Here is a 15,103-nt window from a genome sequence, read left to right as displayed (position 1 = left end):
TTAGCATATATCCTGTTAACTATCGTTCGAAATACCACATCCAAATAATAGCTGATATATTTATTACCCTGACCTGGGTGCCTCACCTGAATTTGGGTGACATGGCAGTGTTAAAGACTCAAAATTTTGTTGTGCTTCGAGTTCTTCACCGGCGACCAAATATAAATAAGTAATGCAATACACGTGACGTGGTCAGAAATAACTTATAAAAGCTCTCAGCAATGTTGTTAATATACATATAACTTGTTGAGAATAAACGAGGCGCTGAAATCATTTGAAACTTGAAAAGTTGTTTTAGAAAGCTGTCAAAACTGACAAGTAAAAAGTTGATACACGTTCGGAACGTTGTATGAAGAAATGAAAATAATTTTCAGCGTTCAACAATCGTGGAGTGAAAGATGTGCGCACGACACGGCCGCGGGTCGTCTCGCGTTTTGAAACGAGTTTCCAGAAGCGACGGTAATAAAAATACGGTTTTACCTTCTCGACGCTCGTTAAACCTGTTAGCAGACAGAAAAGTAATACTGGAGAACAGAAACGTGCATCGTAAAACGTGAGCAAGTGCTACGCGTGTGTGAAAATGCACGAGTCAACGGGAACCTGGCGAGCATCCTCGCGCGATTTCTACCGGACAAACAGGATTTTTTAGGTACGACCTTTTCGAAGAAGCATTGAACGGAGAAACCAAATTCAATTCGAAAACTGATGAAAATGTTCTCATAACTTGTACGAAGAAATAGTAATAATTCATTTTTTTATTTAATTCTTAAATCTTCATTATGTATCAACATAACTATAAGCGATCACGTGAAATGGTCAGTCCTTAATTAAATTTGACATTATTTCACAGTAAAAGAGAATTATACATATAGTGGCCCTCTTTAATATTCACACATATTTCAAAATAGAAATAACGTTTTAAAATATTGAACCATGTGCATAATCTCTTTCTGATGTTGGAAAACATAGATTCCTAGATAATGTATAGAAAATTTTTTTCTAAATTGTTATTGGCGAGAATCACGAAGAAACGACACGATTTTTAAGTTCTTTATTGGGGACACTAATGAAAATCTAAAATATGCTTTTTGTAGATCTAAGTAAGTTAAATGTAGACTGCGGATTTTTGTGCAGAATAAAATATTTATGGTATAATTTAAAAAAATGCGTTTTATCCGTCGTAGTATTGTCTAAATTGCTCATCCGCCAGTTGATTTTAAAAAATTTTAGAAAAGCTATCCCGTTTTCAGATGTATTCGAATACTAACGAGTGCCGCTGCATAAATGTTACGTTCGAATCTATTTTGTTTTAGATAGGCAATTCATTAGATGTAGCATGATATTGTTTTGAATAAAAATATGTTTGATATTCCACGTGGATTTTAGGAAACCGTTAGACGAGCCTGTGGAAGCAAACAGAATTCCGTGAGTAAACGGTTAAAGCCCGTAACGTGTTAAAATAACTTGGAAAATTCTAAGAAGCACTCGAACAGCCTAAGCTCCGTTACTTCGTCATTTTCTACGAGGGATCGCGGTTTTGCTTTCGTTTCGATGTCAAATATAGCCGTGCATCTGGTCTCAGCTTTCGAGCAAAGTAACAACACTTCGTCCGAGATTACGCTCGTTATTTTAGCCGCGATAAATCTGCCAAGTGTTGCAGCATTGTGGGAATCGTTTCTCGTTCGCTACTCAAACCGATCGATCGTGAAAAACGTTAAAGGGCAACTCAGTTCTACTAGAATAAAAATTCCTATTTTTCATTTTCCTGGCTCGATGATCGTTTTACGACGCGTGATTCACGCGCCACGGCTGCACTGTTCTCGTTCGTTTCGTAAGCAAAACTCGAATGAATTTACGGCGCTGGCAATTACGTTGCTGAGTGCAAAGTTAATTTACAGTTACCGGTCTATATCCGTCCGCCGTTCGACGACGGCGCAAGTCAAAACTTGGCTAACGAGGGCGAGAAAAAATATGGTCATGCTACCCTATAATTCTTTTAACGTAAACATGCATATTGACGAGTGAACAGTAAATTTAACATGGAAAGAAGATTGAATTTGGAACTGGAAAATAGGGGAAACGAGCCAAGAAAAATCGTTTATGATTCATTCCGATATCTCAATTCGTTCTACAGGGTGTCCCCGAAAAAGTGTTAGAGCCGGAGAGAGGTGATTCTATAAGTGTTTCTGATCAACATTGTCCTTTGCCAAAATGCAAAGTGAGGCATGGTTTTTAAATTATTAAAGAAAAACACTGACCAATAAGAGCGCGTGTAGGGCCCGCGCTGATAATGGATGATCGAATTTATAAGTTTGTAATAAAGCTGTTATCTGGACTTTCTTAATCTTATCATATCTTAAATATCTCTTTGGATTTCACATAATGGATAATTGGATTTATAAGTTTTAAATAAAATTGAGTATCGGGAATTTTTCAATCGTATCGTATCTTGAATCTATTTGGATTTCACATAATGGATAATTGAATTTATGTTTTTAATAAAATTGAGTATCGGGATCTTTTCAATCTTATAATGTCGTATACGTATCATATTTTGAACATCTGTTTGGATTATGTAATTCTATATGCTTGTATGTAGTCTTGGTTATGAATTTCGAGATGCCATATAATTACCGTTTGTTCTTTGAACAATCCTAAAAATCGCAAATCCGTATTTTGTGTCCGTATGTAAATCTAGATCATCGAGTCGACAACAAACGAGGCTTGTGCATACTTGAAACACTGTTTTTTATTGGCCTTTCCATTGTACAATAATAAATAATCAATTAGTAATGTGTTAAGAGGGGAGAAAATCATTTGCGTGTGGCTAAACAAAATTCATCACGACGATGTTAAGACTAAATAACTAATAAATCATTCCTAAGATAATGTAATGCGTTGTAATGTAACATGTGTATATATATATGTATTATACATATATATTTTTGTGTTTATATGTATATTTTGTTTTTATATATATATATATATATATATATAGTTTCTTAATATGTTTAATAATGAACATCGACACTAAATTGAACGAGTAAACGAGTCATTTGTAATGTGTATCGTTTCACGCCCTAGCTAAACGGATTCAACATTTCTTTTCCATTTTCATTTTAGACCGTTCGATACCTTTTTTATTATGTACAACGCGAGTGTCGCAGGATATAGTTCTTTTTATGAAAGCACCATCTCCGCGTGATATCCATTACGATTTCCCATCGAATCGTGAGTCAAATTCGACGCTGAAGAGACGCTCGTAGACGCGTCTCGCTCGCGAATTGCACCTCTCGGATGAAATAATCGGCTACGCTCGTCTTATCGGTCGAATCCTCGTTATTCTTTTTTATACGACATCAATTCTACAAAAATATTCAATTTCCTTCGAATTTTTCAGAGCACCACCTTCGCGACATCTCTAATTCTCTGCATCCCGCACAAACATTTTTCTGTTCCTGAACAGTTTTCTCAATTCTCTACAATTTCTTTTTAAAATAACGCATACTTGAGACAGGTCCTTCAATGTCTCCGTATTATATTTTCAATCACTTTGCTCGTTTCACTCGCTCGGCTACTTTTTTAAATTGTTTGAGAAGATATGTGTGAGAGAGAAAAAAAACACGACGAGTTAGTATAGAAAACTCCTCGACTCTCGCTCATGAATTTTATTACGAGGTATTCGAGGACTGGGTGTCAAGGGGAACAATGGGTAATTGTTGATAACGTTCCACTTCTGTTGGGTTAGGGTGCCTCAATTTTTTTTTAGAGAGAAAAACAACGAAAAGCGGGAAAAAATAAAACTATGCACGGGTATCCTCGGTGGATCGCGTTCAACGGAGAAACATGGTTCTGAGACAATTTTTATCCCATTATCAATTACGTATTTATTCATAGACTTCTGTCGTATATTCTCTCTTTCCAATACAATGTTTACATTTCTGTGCTCAGAGAGTAACATGTAATTTTTCATATCTCGTACACAATAAAATTCTTTCCTTCGACTTGAAATGACTTTCTTATCAGATTTCAAGACCTGGTTTCAGGTTTTTATTTTTTGTATGGATAATAAATTGTCTCAAGCACGTGCAGGCTTCTCCGTCAGAGGCCTGTCCCGTCGATTCAATCGCGCTTCGTGTTAGCAATTGAATTTGTTATCTTTTATTCAATTCTTACTTTTGACGATGAGTTTGGCGGACGTTTCTACGGTGCCGGCGGAAGTGGTAGCTCGGCAAGTGAACGTGCCGGTGTCTTCTTCGTAAGTGGTTGCTATCAGCAGCACCGCATTGTTACCTTCGTGAATCATCTGCGAATCATTTGAACATAGTTTAAATTCTCGGTTCGAACGAGATAATTAATTAAAATCTCGTTTCTGATTTTCTGCATTAAATTAGAGTAAATCATAAAAGTATTATTAACTTCTTTCTTATTGGATGGAACAACATAATTTTTTGTAGGATGTTATAAGACTTAGTTTGCTATGTACTGTATGGGAAAGAATGTATTAAAAATTTTGAGATGAATTAGGTCTTACTTAACGTTTTGTTTAAACGTATTGGCACTCGTAGTGCAAGTCACGACTTGGCTGAAAAGTTTTTACTTACACCATTATGGCCTTTACCGCCTCATATAATACCTTAATAACTTATTATTATAATTATCCAGAAATGACAAATTTCTCTCTCTCTCTCTCTCTCTCTCTCTCTCTCTCTCTCTCTCTCAATTACAAATTTATTATTTAACTCACTTGGAAATCCGGTGATTGAGGAATCAGGGCACCTTCTCTGTACCACTGAATGTTAGGCTTTGGTTTAGCCGGAGTAACTTGGGTCTTGAATTGAGCCGGTTGTCCTTCCACGACTACTTGATCTTTCAATGGTGTAACTTTAGGAAGAACGTCAGCTGCGTCTGGGGCTGCAATAAATATTCGTTTCAATTAGATAAATTTTAATGAAAAATTGAATAGCATAGAAGTATTGATTCTCACCGAGAACTCTAAGGTTGGCCGAAGTTGTTACATCACCAGCTGGATTTTTGGCGATGCACTTGTAGACACCCTCGTCTTCGGGGAAGGCCTCGGAGATCCTTAGGGTGCATAAGTCGCCTTCCTTTTGCATTTGGAAGTATTTGGACGGCTTGATGACCTGAATTAATAAAACATTTTTTCACACTGTCTTTAATTCTATCGAAAAGCAAAATCTGTCTATAGATTATAAAATCCAAGGCAGTTCGTGAAATGCAAGATCTATTTTTATATGCATTAAAAATGGAAATAAAAATGTTGTATTAGTCACCTTGTCGCCTTTCTTCCATTGCACAGTGGGTACCGGTTTTCCGGTGATCCTGCAAGCGAAGGCGACTGATGTTCCCTCTTTGATAGTTTGATCTCTCAATGGTTCTGAGACGGCTGGTGCTTTTTCGACACCTGGCGTCGTCGGCTTCGCCGTTTTCGTTGGCGACTGAGGTCCTCGTACGACGCATTCAGCATCGCAACGGGCCTCTCCGGCGCTGTTCAAAGCGACGCATTCGTATTTGCCCGAATCCTCTGGCACTGTCTCCAGAATCAATAATGTATAAGTGTTGTCTTCTTCGAGTGTCTTGTAACGAATGTCTGCCGTCACTTTTTTGCCATTCTGTACAACAAATTGAAGAGAATGAATTGACATTTAAAGAACAATTAAAAAAAATAAGTAACACATAGACATAAGAAAATAGATGATATATTTTTGTTGATCTTATAAAAGATAGAAATAACATAGTTCTTTTTTCTCTCAAGTGAGTTCTTTTAAGTCTTCTATTTGTGCACTTGATCTATTTTTACATGCCTATGATGTAATACTAAATTTTATCAAATAAGTTATCAAGCTTGGATTATTTATTATTCAAGATACCTTCAGCCAGTAAACGTCTAAAGGCTTGGTTCCAGTCACTTTGGCATCAAATCTAGCCAATTGTCCCGTGGTAACCGACGTGTTTTGAATGGTAGATAGGAAGCTAGGTGGTATCACACCTCCTCTTCCAGGTTGTCGTCTACGCTCCTCGACCACCAAATTGGCGCTGCACTTGGCCTTTCCTGCACGGTTCTCAGCAATGACAGAGAACACACCTGAGTCCTCCATAAATACTTGTCGTACAATCAACACCGATTTAGTGCTGAACGTGTAGATTTGAAGATCCGGCGAATTTTGAATGGGGAAGTCCTCACGGTACCATTTGATGGTAGGCAATGGGTCGCCATCAAACTCGACTTCAAATCGGGCCTGTTCCTGCTCGAACGCTCTGCATGGTTGAATTTTCTTGGTGAACACCGGAGGCGTAGCCGGTTTCATCGGGCCCTGGACCACGCGTTCTTGGGTCTTAGCTTTGTGCTCCACTTCCGTGGTTTCTGTGGCGGTTATTTTCCTGGTGATCTCCACATCGCCTTTGTGTTCTTTCTGCGTTTGCTTCTGTTTTGCAACATGAACTTCGCGACCGTGAACTGTCGACTCGGACGGTTCTGGTGGATGTTTAGCTTTCGTACGCTCAACATCTATATCCACCTCCGTCGTAAATGGTTTCCTCACGAACTTCTGTTGGGTCTGCGTCGTCTCCTGGCTCCTGTCTTCCCTCTTCTCCTCTTTTCCTTCCCTGCAAATTTTTATTAAAAAGATTCTTTTAATTTACAGCTCCATCCTTAATTTCGATTATTTTATAAATCATTTACGTACAAGGTTTCTTCATATTGTTGAGCCATTCCCTTGGCCACAGACTGGGCAACGACCTTCTCTCCAGGAATAGCGAATTGATGACTAGCTTCTCTGAGCCTGCTCTCCTTCAAGACCTGTTCTTCCTCAAGGTTCATTAGCTTGTTGTAATAATCCTCGTTCTTCTTTGTCTTGACGGTCTTCTGCCATTCGGCCTCTGGCTCCTTGAACACCTTCTGACCAAGGTGCTCTGTGGCGATTTCGATGCCTTGCGAGATGTTGTGGTGTCTCTCATCGAAAACTTTCTCGAGCTCTGTGTTCTGTCGCTCCGCTTGGTATTGGGTCAGCTCGTAATCATACCACGCTACAGAAAAATCACGTTACACTCGTTTCTCGGTTACGCGTGTGCAACCGACAACGCATGCTAGATACATTCATCTTCAAAAATATTCCGTTCCTCCTTGACCAACATTTTCAAAACAAATAACAAGATTCGAAATATAAATTGAATTTTGTTAAGTAAAAGAGAATTAATTAATATTGATGTAATACGCGATAATTAACATGATTTTTCGATGATAAACTGGAGAGAACGGTATATTTTTAATAGTATTGACGCTCGCCACAAACCTAAGATCAGTTAAGCTTGAGAAACAGTGTAGTTTGCAAATAATTTTTAAACGAATTCACATTTTCACGGTTTGTGCTGAGCGTGACACAGAGAACCACGGGGAAATACGACACAGTACTTCATTGGCGATGCAACACATATTGGCACCAGCTGCACGAGAAGAGCAGGGCCCCCGGAAAAATCAGGCTACCGGAGACAGAGGTGGACATCGATATTCTGAATAGCTTTCTCTCTATTCTATTCTAACATTCCAACCAGGGACACTTTTGGGAAAATTATATTCATTGACTCGGAGTCATGTACAACATTTAGATTTTCATTAGGTTGCATTATCAGTTATTTACAGGGTTCCGGTATTAATAGATCTTCATTTGACAAGCATATTCCAATAATTGATATATATTTGAATAAAAGTTTCATTTCTCATATAATTGAATCTCTGCTACTCGAAACTCGATTTGACAGGAGACGAAGGTACCAGGAAGTTTATTTGTTATATTGAAACAGAGTTGCGCGACACTAGACACGATAATAGCATTTGGAGAAATACGGACTCCGCTTGATCTAGTGAATAAATAAATTAAATAAAATTCAGATGAAATCTCCTTAAAAATACAAGCCGAGTAATAGTCGCTTTCCCCAGTGCGCACTTTCTAAACGCACGGAGGAAAAATATTTCATACGAAAATAATCGCCCTTCAATGAATTGACATAAAAAAAATGTATGACTGCTTCTTGATTAATGATAGGAAAATATTTTTCTCCGTGCAAATCTCGTAATCGGGAAACAAAAAATGGAAAACAATAAACATGTATGTGTATGTGAATACAAATAAATAAAAACAGTCTAAAGAACGTGTTGGATCCATTCTCGATGCTTAGTGTTCCATACCTGAGAACGTCGGTTCGCAAAACGAAGAAGTCGATACCTTTTAGACGACGAATCGCTCGAAAATCGGCTCATGGGATTCCCGAAGCTCGACGAACAGAAGGAAGAAGCCGCTCGCGTAGCTCGAGGACGATCTTTCGAATCCTTTCGTTCAACAATTTCTTTTTGGCAGCGGGAGGGAAGAAGATGGAAGGGTTTCGGAGTTGAACAGGTTTCTTTGGTGTTCGAATAGTCTCGAGTGTTTAGAATTTTCTGTACTCGAATTGAATGCATGTGTCGTATCGATATCTCATGTGGGTACTGTGTTGTCTTTAGAAATTTCAGTACACGACTTATTTTTTTCTTTTCGTAATTTCTTTTTTTCTCGTGTATCATCGTTGTGCCTTAATGGATCATTTGTCATTTGTATGTACGTGCATCCTTTGCGTTGCTTCATTTTAAGTTCTGTTTGTAATTCTCATGTTGTTATGACGGTATCAGGTCAAGTCAATAGAAGAATTGAAATATGTTTCTGTGTATAGATGCGTCTGACGCAAAGAATGCGACGACATGTTTTCATGTAAGGGAGTTCCTGTTCTTTTGGTTTGAACTTACGTCTCGGCGAATTTTTCAATACACCGCGGTAATCGTCGCTCCTCGGTTTTACGGTCAACGTGGTCTCGGTGCGAGCCTCGCCCACGGAACTTCTGGCGATCACTTCAACTTTTCCGTGATCGTATTGTCTCGTCTTCGGGATGTCCAGATGGTACATGCCGTCGTACGTTAGCTTATAGCGTGAACCCTTGACAAAAAATTTTCAGATTAAAATTCCCTGCGATCAATTTAAAAAATCCGATTAAAATCAATGCTTACGTTGACTACAGTGTGTCCGTTGATGATCCACATAACTCTTGGTCTTGGATGGCCAGTGACTCGACAGCAGAACCTGGAACAGTCACCTTCTTCGACGGTCACTGGTTCCGGTTTGCTGACGAATGTAGGAGGTGCCCGCACCTTCTCCTCTTCGCCCTCTTCCTCAGGTACTCTATGAAACAAAATGAGTTCAAGTTAAAATTTAATATAAAATACATTTTTCATTTTTCATTCTATAAAAAATATTCTCGATCCTTGAAGTAGTGCTTTCTATCACAGATAATTAGAAAACCTTCCGAGGCAAAACGTTCTCCTAATTTTAATACAGAAACAAACAGTTCGATTTTCCAATTTTAATTAATAAAAATAATTCTCACATTTGCCATGCAGCTTCCATCTCTCTGATCTTCTCGATACTCTTCATGCCCTTCGGTAGCTGCGACTCATAAATGATGCCAGGCTTGCCAGTGGTTTGTATCACTGCTCGCGTCTCGTCCATTCCGTAAAGATTCGTAGCTCTGCACAAGTACTCTCCGCTGTCTTCGGGGTACACCCAGCCGAAGTTCATAGCCACGTAGCCGAAATCGTAAATCGGCGTGAACCTGTTCTTATGAGGTAACGGTCTGCCGTTGAAGAACCATTCTACTTTCATGTTCGGATCGCCGACAGGCGCTAATTGGCATTCGAATTTGGTGGTGTTCATCTCGACCAAGTCGGTTTGGTCTTGAATCTGCGTAACGAAACGAGGTGGCTGTTTCTTGTCCGCGTCGTACAAATCATCTTCCGTCAAATGCACTTCTGACGTATATTTCTTGATGGTTGCTTCCATCTGCATCAGCGCTTCCGACTTCTTCATACCCTTTGGCACTTGATTTTGTAATATGATGCTGGGCAATTCTGTAGAAAAGGAAATAGTGCATTTTATTTATCCATTTTTATCAATTAGTCTATGGAAAATTGTTAGTTGTACTGTATTATGATTAGACTGCCGATTTTATGCATTTATAACAAAAATTGAATGTATCGAAAATAAAAACACTGTACGTAATGTGTAGAAATGTGCAGAACGTCAAAAGCGAAGATCATATGCATATTGCAATGCTTAAATGATAACATTGATTAACTTGCCTTCGATAAAATGAGCAAACGGAAGAAAAATAAAAAATAAAGAGAAGAGAAACTTATAAAGGCAAAGGATAAAAAATGGAAAGAGATAGGTACGACAATAAAAAGTAAGAAGAAGAATACGAACAAGATGAGAATAGCATTAAGATGTCTGATAAGAATATTGTATAAGAATGGCGAAGTTGATTTAAGATTTCACTAGGAAGGGAATCAATTACAAATATGTATATACAACACTTACTCTTGCACGATACCGATGCCCTAGTGGTGTCTTCTCCCAGATCGTTAATAGCCTTGCACACGTACTCTCCAGAGTCCTCAGGATAAACATACAAAATGTCCATAGATACGAATCCCATATCATACGTTGTCCTGTATCTATGTCCAGCCGGAATCAGTTTTCCATTTCTGTACCACTCGATACGTAGGTTTGGATCATCTTTCGGTTCCACGCGACACTCGAACCTAACTGGTTCGGATTCGTCGACGGTTGCTGATTGAATTTGCGTGATGAATTTCGGTGGTTGACGCGGGGGCTCTTCCGCGGGTGGTTCGCTTATTGGTCCACGTTCCAATTCCTTCAGCTTCTCACCGCTCATGCCCGATGGCAGTTGGGAGTCGAAATCTATTGTTTTCTTAGCTGTAATCATGAAATATTTATCATTATCATTGTCCATTTCATAAAATGATGTTTATAATAATTAGTTTGGGAATAAATTGAATATTACAGGACCAATAAAAAAGAAACTGTGACATGAGTATAATAATTAATAAACAAATTTTGTTATGCTCACATTTGCAAGTGATTGTAGCTTTGGTGGTGGCAGAGCCCCATTTGTTGGTAGCTCTACAAACGTATTCGCCACTGTCCCTGGCATAAGTGTACGACATGTCCAATGAAATAAATCCAAAGTCGTTGATCTGGTGTACACGCGAGCCAGTAGCGAATGATCTTCCATTATGGAACCAATCGATGCGCATAGTGGGATCTCCAACAGGTTCAACTCTGCAGTCGAAGTGACTGGATGCTCCTTCCTCAACCTCGATATCCTTCAGCTCCACGGTGAACTTCGGAGGATTGGGTGTTTCTTCTTCTGCCAGGATCTCGTCCTTCTTGTACAAAGCCTCTTCTAATTTCTGAATGCTTTCCGTTCCGGTTTTAAAGTTGGTCGGCAATTGAGGCTCCAGGATGATGCCTTGACGTCCGCGAACTTGCAGCTTGCAGGACACCGTCGCTTCGCCGTGTCGATTAGTTGCCTTGCAAGTGTACAGGCCTGAATCTCGTTGATAACAATTGGCCACTTCAAGGATAACAAAGCCAAAGTCGTGAATTGTTTTAATCCTACTTCCAGCCAGGAGAGCTTTTCCATTGTGGAACCATTCCACTCTCATGCTGGAATCGTGGATCGGCGTTAATCTACACTCGAAGTGCGCCAGAGCGTTTTCGGCCAGGGTCAAATCAGACGGCGTGGTGATGAATTCTGGTGGTTTCCCGGTGTCGTCGTCAGGAGTTACCTCGCCCGGCACGGCTCCCAAGCCTTCCAGCTCTGCGATCTTGTCGATGGTACTTTCCATTCCCTTCGGCAATTGGGACTCGAGAATGATGCTTCGTTTCCCTGTGCACTTCATCGTGCAAGTGGTCACAGCCTCGCCGTACTCGTTCGTCGCACGGCAGCTGTATTCGCCGGAATCCTCCGGGTAGATCGGTGAAATCTCGAGGATCACGAAGCCGAAATCGCAGAATGTACGGAAACGAGATCCCGTTCGCAGTGGTTTTCCGTTCCAGAACCATTCGACCTGTTGAAAAAAATTAATTTTGCAAATAAGTGAATTTATTTTGTGTTCTCTCTCTCGTTTTCTTAAATAAGAGAGTGTTTCATGGTTATTAATTTGAAATGTTTATCAAATTTTTGTATTCATTAGTGACAGTGAATTATAATTACCTTTAGTTTTGGATCGTCAGTGGGTGTAAGCCTAGCTTCGAAATGCGCGCTCTCGCCCTCGCGAAGACCATCTATATTACTCAATGGTACAGTGAACATCGGAGCTTTGCCACGTTCCTCAACAACCTTCTCATCCTTCGTACGAATCATAGAATCTTCTAAAGTCTGGATTTTTTCCAAGCCACCTTCCATTCCCTTTGGAAGCTGTGACTCCAAAATGAGACTCGATTTCGAGTAGCACTTCAACGTCGCCTTCGTACTATCTTCCCCGTATTTATTGAATGCTCTGCACTCGTATACTCCAGAGTTCTCTTCGTAACAGTACAATATATCCAAGATGACTATACCAAAATCGTGGAAGGTTCTGTATCTGTGTCCATGCGGCAGCTTCTTGCCGTTGTAGTACCATTCGACCTTCAAGTCTGGATCGGTCACAGGCGTAAGTCTGGCCTCGAAGTGCGCCGATTGTCCCTCCACCAGTTTCGTGATGTCAACGATTTGGGTGATGAATTTCGGCGGCTCGGCAACTGGAGTAGTCGGCGTGGTTGGCTGTTCACCACCAAAACTCTCCAGTTCTCTAATCCTCGCAAGAGAGTCAGGCTGCAACGAATCGAGGTACACTCCACTCTTCCCAAAGCACTTCAGAGTAGCCTTGGTGTAATCTTCACCAAATTTGTTGCTAGCTTTGCACACGTATTCTCCAGTATCGTGGGCCATCACTCCAGCAATGTCCATTACAACAAATCCAAAATCGGACACCATCTTGAATCTAGAAGAGTGTCTGAGCGGTTGACCATTATGGAACCATTCTACTTTCATATGAGGATCGCCGACAGGAATCAACGTGCACTCGAAGTGCGCTGATTGACCGTCTTTAAGACCTTCCAATGATTGTATGTGTGTCGTAAATTTGGGCTTTTGTCCTTTAGACTTGTCCACGCATTCTAGTTGTACGCTGATCTCAGCCTGACCCCATTTGTTGGTGGCTCTGCAGGAATAAGTACCGGAGTCCTCTATCTTGGTTCCGAGCACCTCGAGAACGACCATACCGAAAGCGTAGACTGTTCTCGTACGATGACTGGCCTCTAAAGCCTTGCCGTTGTAGAACCATTCGACGACCATGGTCTGATCGCCAGTTGGTGTAAGGGAGGCTTCGAAGTGAGCGATCTCTCCTTCAGACAAGTTGGTCAGGTTCTCAAATTGAGATGTAAATACAGGTGGATGACCCTCTTCGCTCTCTGGCGCAGCTCCCGGAGCTCGTTTCAAGGATTCTTCGAGATCTTGGATTGCCTCGAGACCTTCCTTGCCCTTCGGATGTTGAGACCTCTCAATAATATTCTCCTTCGTCGAGCAGTAAATAGTAGTCGAAGTGAATGCTTCTCCTGCTTTATTGTAAGCTTTGCAAGTATAAATCCCAGAGTCCCGCTCGTACACATCAGTCAGGTCCAAAGTGACAAATCCGAAATCGCTAGTCATTTTGAATCTCGATCCATGCTCCAAGGCTTTGCCATTGAAATACCACTCGATCTTCAAGTTCGGGTCATCCTTGGGTTCCACTTGACCTTCCAAGTGAAGAGGCTCGGACTCGCCAAGTTTGAACTCTGGCTGCAGAGGTACAGTCCAGATTGGTTTTGGATATTCTTGTTCTGGCCCGGCATCTGGTCTTCTCATTTTAGACAAATAAGCATCTTCCGCTTCCTTTACTTTCTCCAAGCCAGCCTCTCCTTGAGGATGTTGCGTTTGCAAGTATATGTTTTGTTTGCTGGTACATTTCAGAGTGCCGGACGTCTGAGCCGATCCCTTCGAGTTCGTAGCCTTGACGATAACCACTCCTGAGTCTTCTTCGTACGCGTGATTGATGTCTAGAGCGACGTAGCCGAAATCGTAGGTGGATTTGAATCTAGCACCAGTTGGCAGTGGTTTTCCGTTGATGAACCATTCAATCTTCATCGTCGGGTCTTTCGACGGTTCTACGTTGCACTCGAAGTGTACGTTGTCACCTTCCAAACACTCGACGTTGTTCAAGTGAGTGATGAACACCGGTTCCTCGTAAGTGGGCTCTGGTTGGTCGGTCGTGGTCACATGGGGCTGCTCCAGGGCATCGATTTTCGGCAAAGCGTCTGGATGAAGAGTATCCCCGAGCAACCAGTGGCGATCGACAATCTTCAAGCTGCAGGTGGACACAGCTTCTCCTAAAAGGTTCGTAGCTTTGCAAGTGTAAATTGCCGAGTCGTCGGCTCTCAAGCCGTTGATCGATAAAGTGACTAGACCGAAGTCGAACGTGCTACGTAATCTGGTTCCCGTTTGGAGAGACACTCCGTTTTTAAACCATTCTACTCGCAGGTTCGGGTCTGCTCTTGGCTCTACTTGAGCTTCCAGATAAACGTGTTGACCTTCCACGAGTTTGTCGTAACTTTCGAGATGCTTGGTGAAGACTGGAGCTTGTTGAGGTGTCGTGTCGACGAACATTTCTGGTACTTTGTTCATTTCTGCTTCCTTCAATTGGATCTTTTGCCATGCGTCTGGTTGCAGACTGTCGGCGTCGATGGCTGAGCGCGCTTTTACTTTCAAGGATATCGAGGATACTGCCTCGCCGGCTTTGTTGATCGCCCTGCAGGTGTACACACCGGAGTCCTCGGTGATTACTTTTAGGATGTCCAGAGTCACGTAGCCGAAATCGTGATTCATGTGGAACCGAGATCCTGTAATTGAAACGTCACAATTTTGATATCAAGTATAATTTTAAAATAAATAATCTCACTCTCGTGTTGTACTACAAAATCTATTTGACTCCAGTCTTTACTAAATTATAATTAAATATATGTATGTGCATGACTAAATTTCAGTTCTTAAGTACTCTCTTGTGTTAGAATTCTAAATTGAAAATAACGTTTGAATTTCAATTCTTAATTAAGGAATTAATAATAATGAATCAATTGAAAATTCTACAATCCTGCAGTGCCACACGATAACTAAACTG

General features: G+C 40.7%; 1 protein-coding gene across 1 annotated transcript in view; it reads right to left on the bottom strand.

Moving 5' to 3' along the window:
• Nucleotides 1–15,103, bottom strand: part of sls (sallimus) — a 110,701-nt gene that overhangs the window by 73,296 nt on the left and 22,302 nt on the right. Inside the window, exons 26-37 of the mRNA XM_026810800.1 lie at nucleotides 12,124–14,825; nucleotides 10,975–11,977; nucleotides 10,422–10,820; nucleotides 9,433–9,952; nucleotides 9,056–9,227; nucleotides 8,798–8,984; nucleotides 6,708–7,047; nucleotides 5,892–6,627; nucleotides 5,295–5,633; nucleotides 4,988–5,144; nucleotides 4,748–4,914; nucleotides 4,177–4,306 (exon numbers count right to left, since the gene is read on the bottom strand). Coding sequence (XP_026666601.1) covers nucleotides 4,177–4,306; nucleotides 4,748–4,914; nucleotides 4,988–5,144; nucleotides 5,295–5,633; nucleotides 5,892–6,627; nucleotides 6,708–7,047; nucleotides 8,798–8,984; nucleotides 9,056–9,227; nucleotides 9,433–9,952; nucleotides 10,422–10,820; nucleotides 10,975–11,977; nucleotides 12,124–14,825 — 6,852 coding nt within the window. The remainder of the gene's footprint in view (nucleotides 1–4,176; nucleotides 4,307–4,747; nucleotides 4,915–4,987; nucleotides 5,145–5,294; nucleotides 5,634–5,891; nucleotides 6,628–6,707; nucleotides 7,048–8,797; nucleotides 8,985–9,055; nucleotides 9,228–9,432; nucleotides 9,953–10,421; nucleotides 10,821–10,974; nucleotides 11,978–12,123; nucleotides 14,826–15,103) is intronic.

Source organism: Ceratina calcarata, unplaced genomic scaffold (genome assembly GCF_001652005.2).
Source record: "Ceratina calcarata isolate Rehan_Ccalc_2016 unplaced genomic scaffold, ASM165200v1 scaffold110.2, whole genome shotgun sequence".
NCBI classification, from domain to species: Eukaryota; Metazoa; Arthropoda; class Insecta; order Hymenoptera; family Apidae; genus Ceratina; species Ceratina calcarata.
The sequence above is the reverse complement of the archived record's forward strand: the minus strand, read 5'-3'. Positions and strand labels throughout refer to the sequence as shown.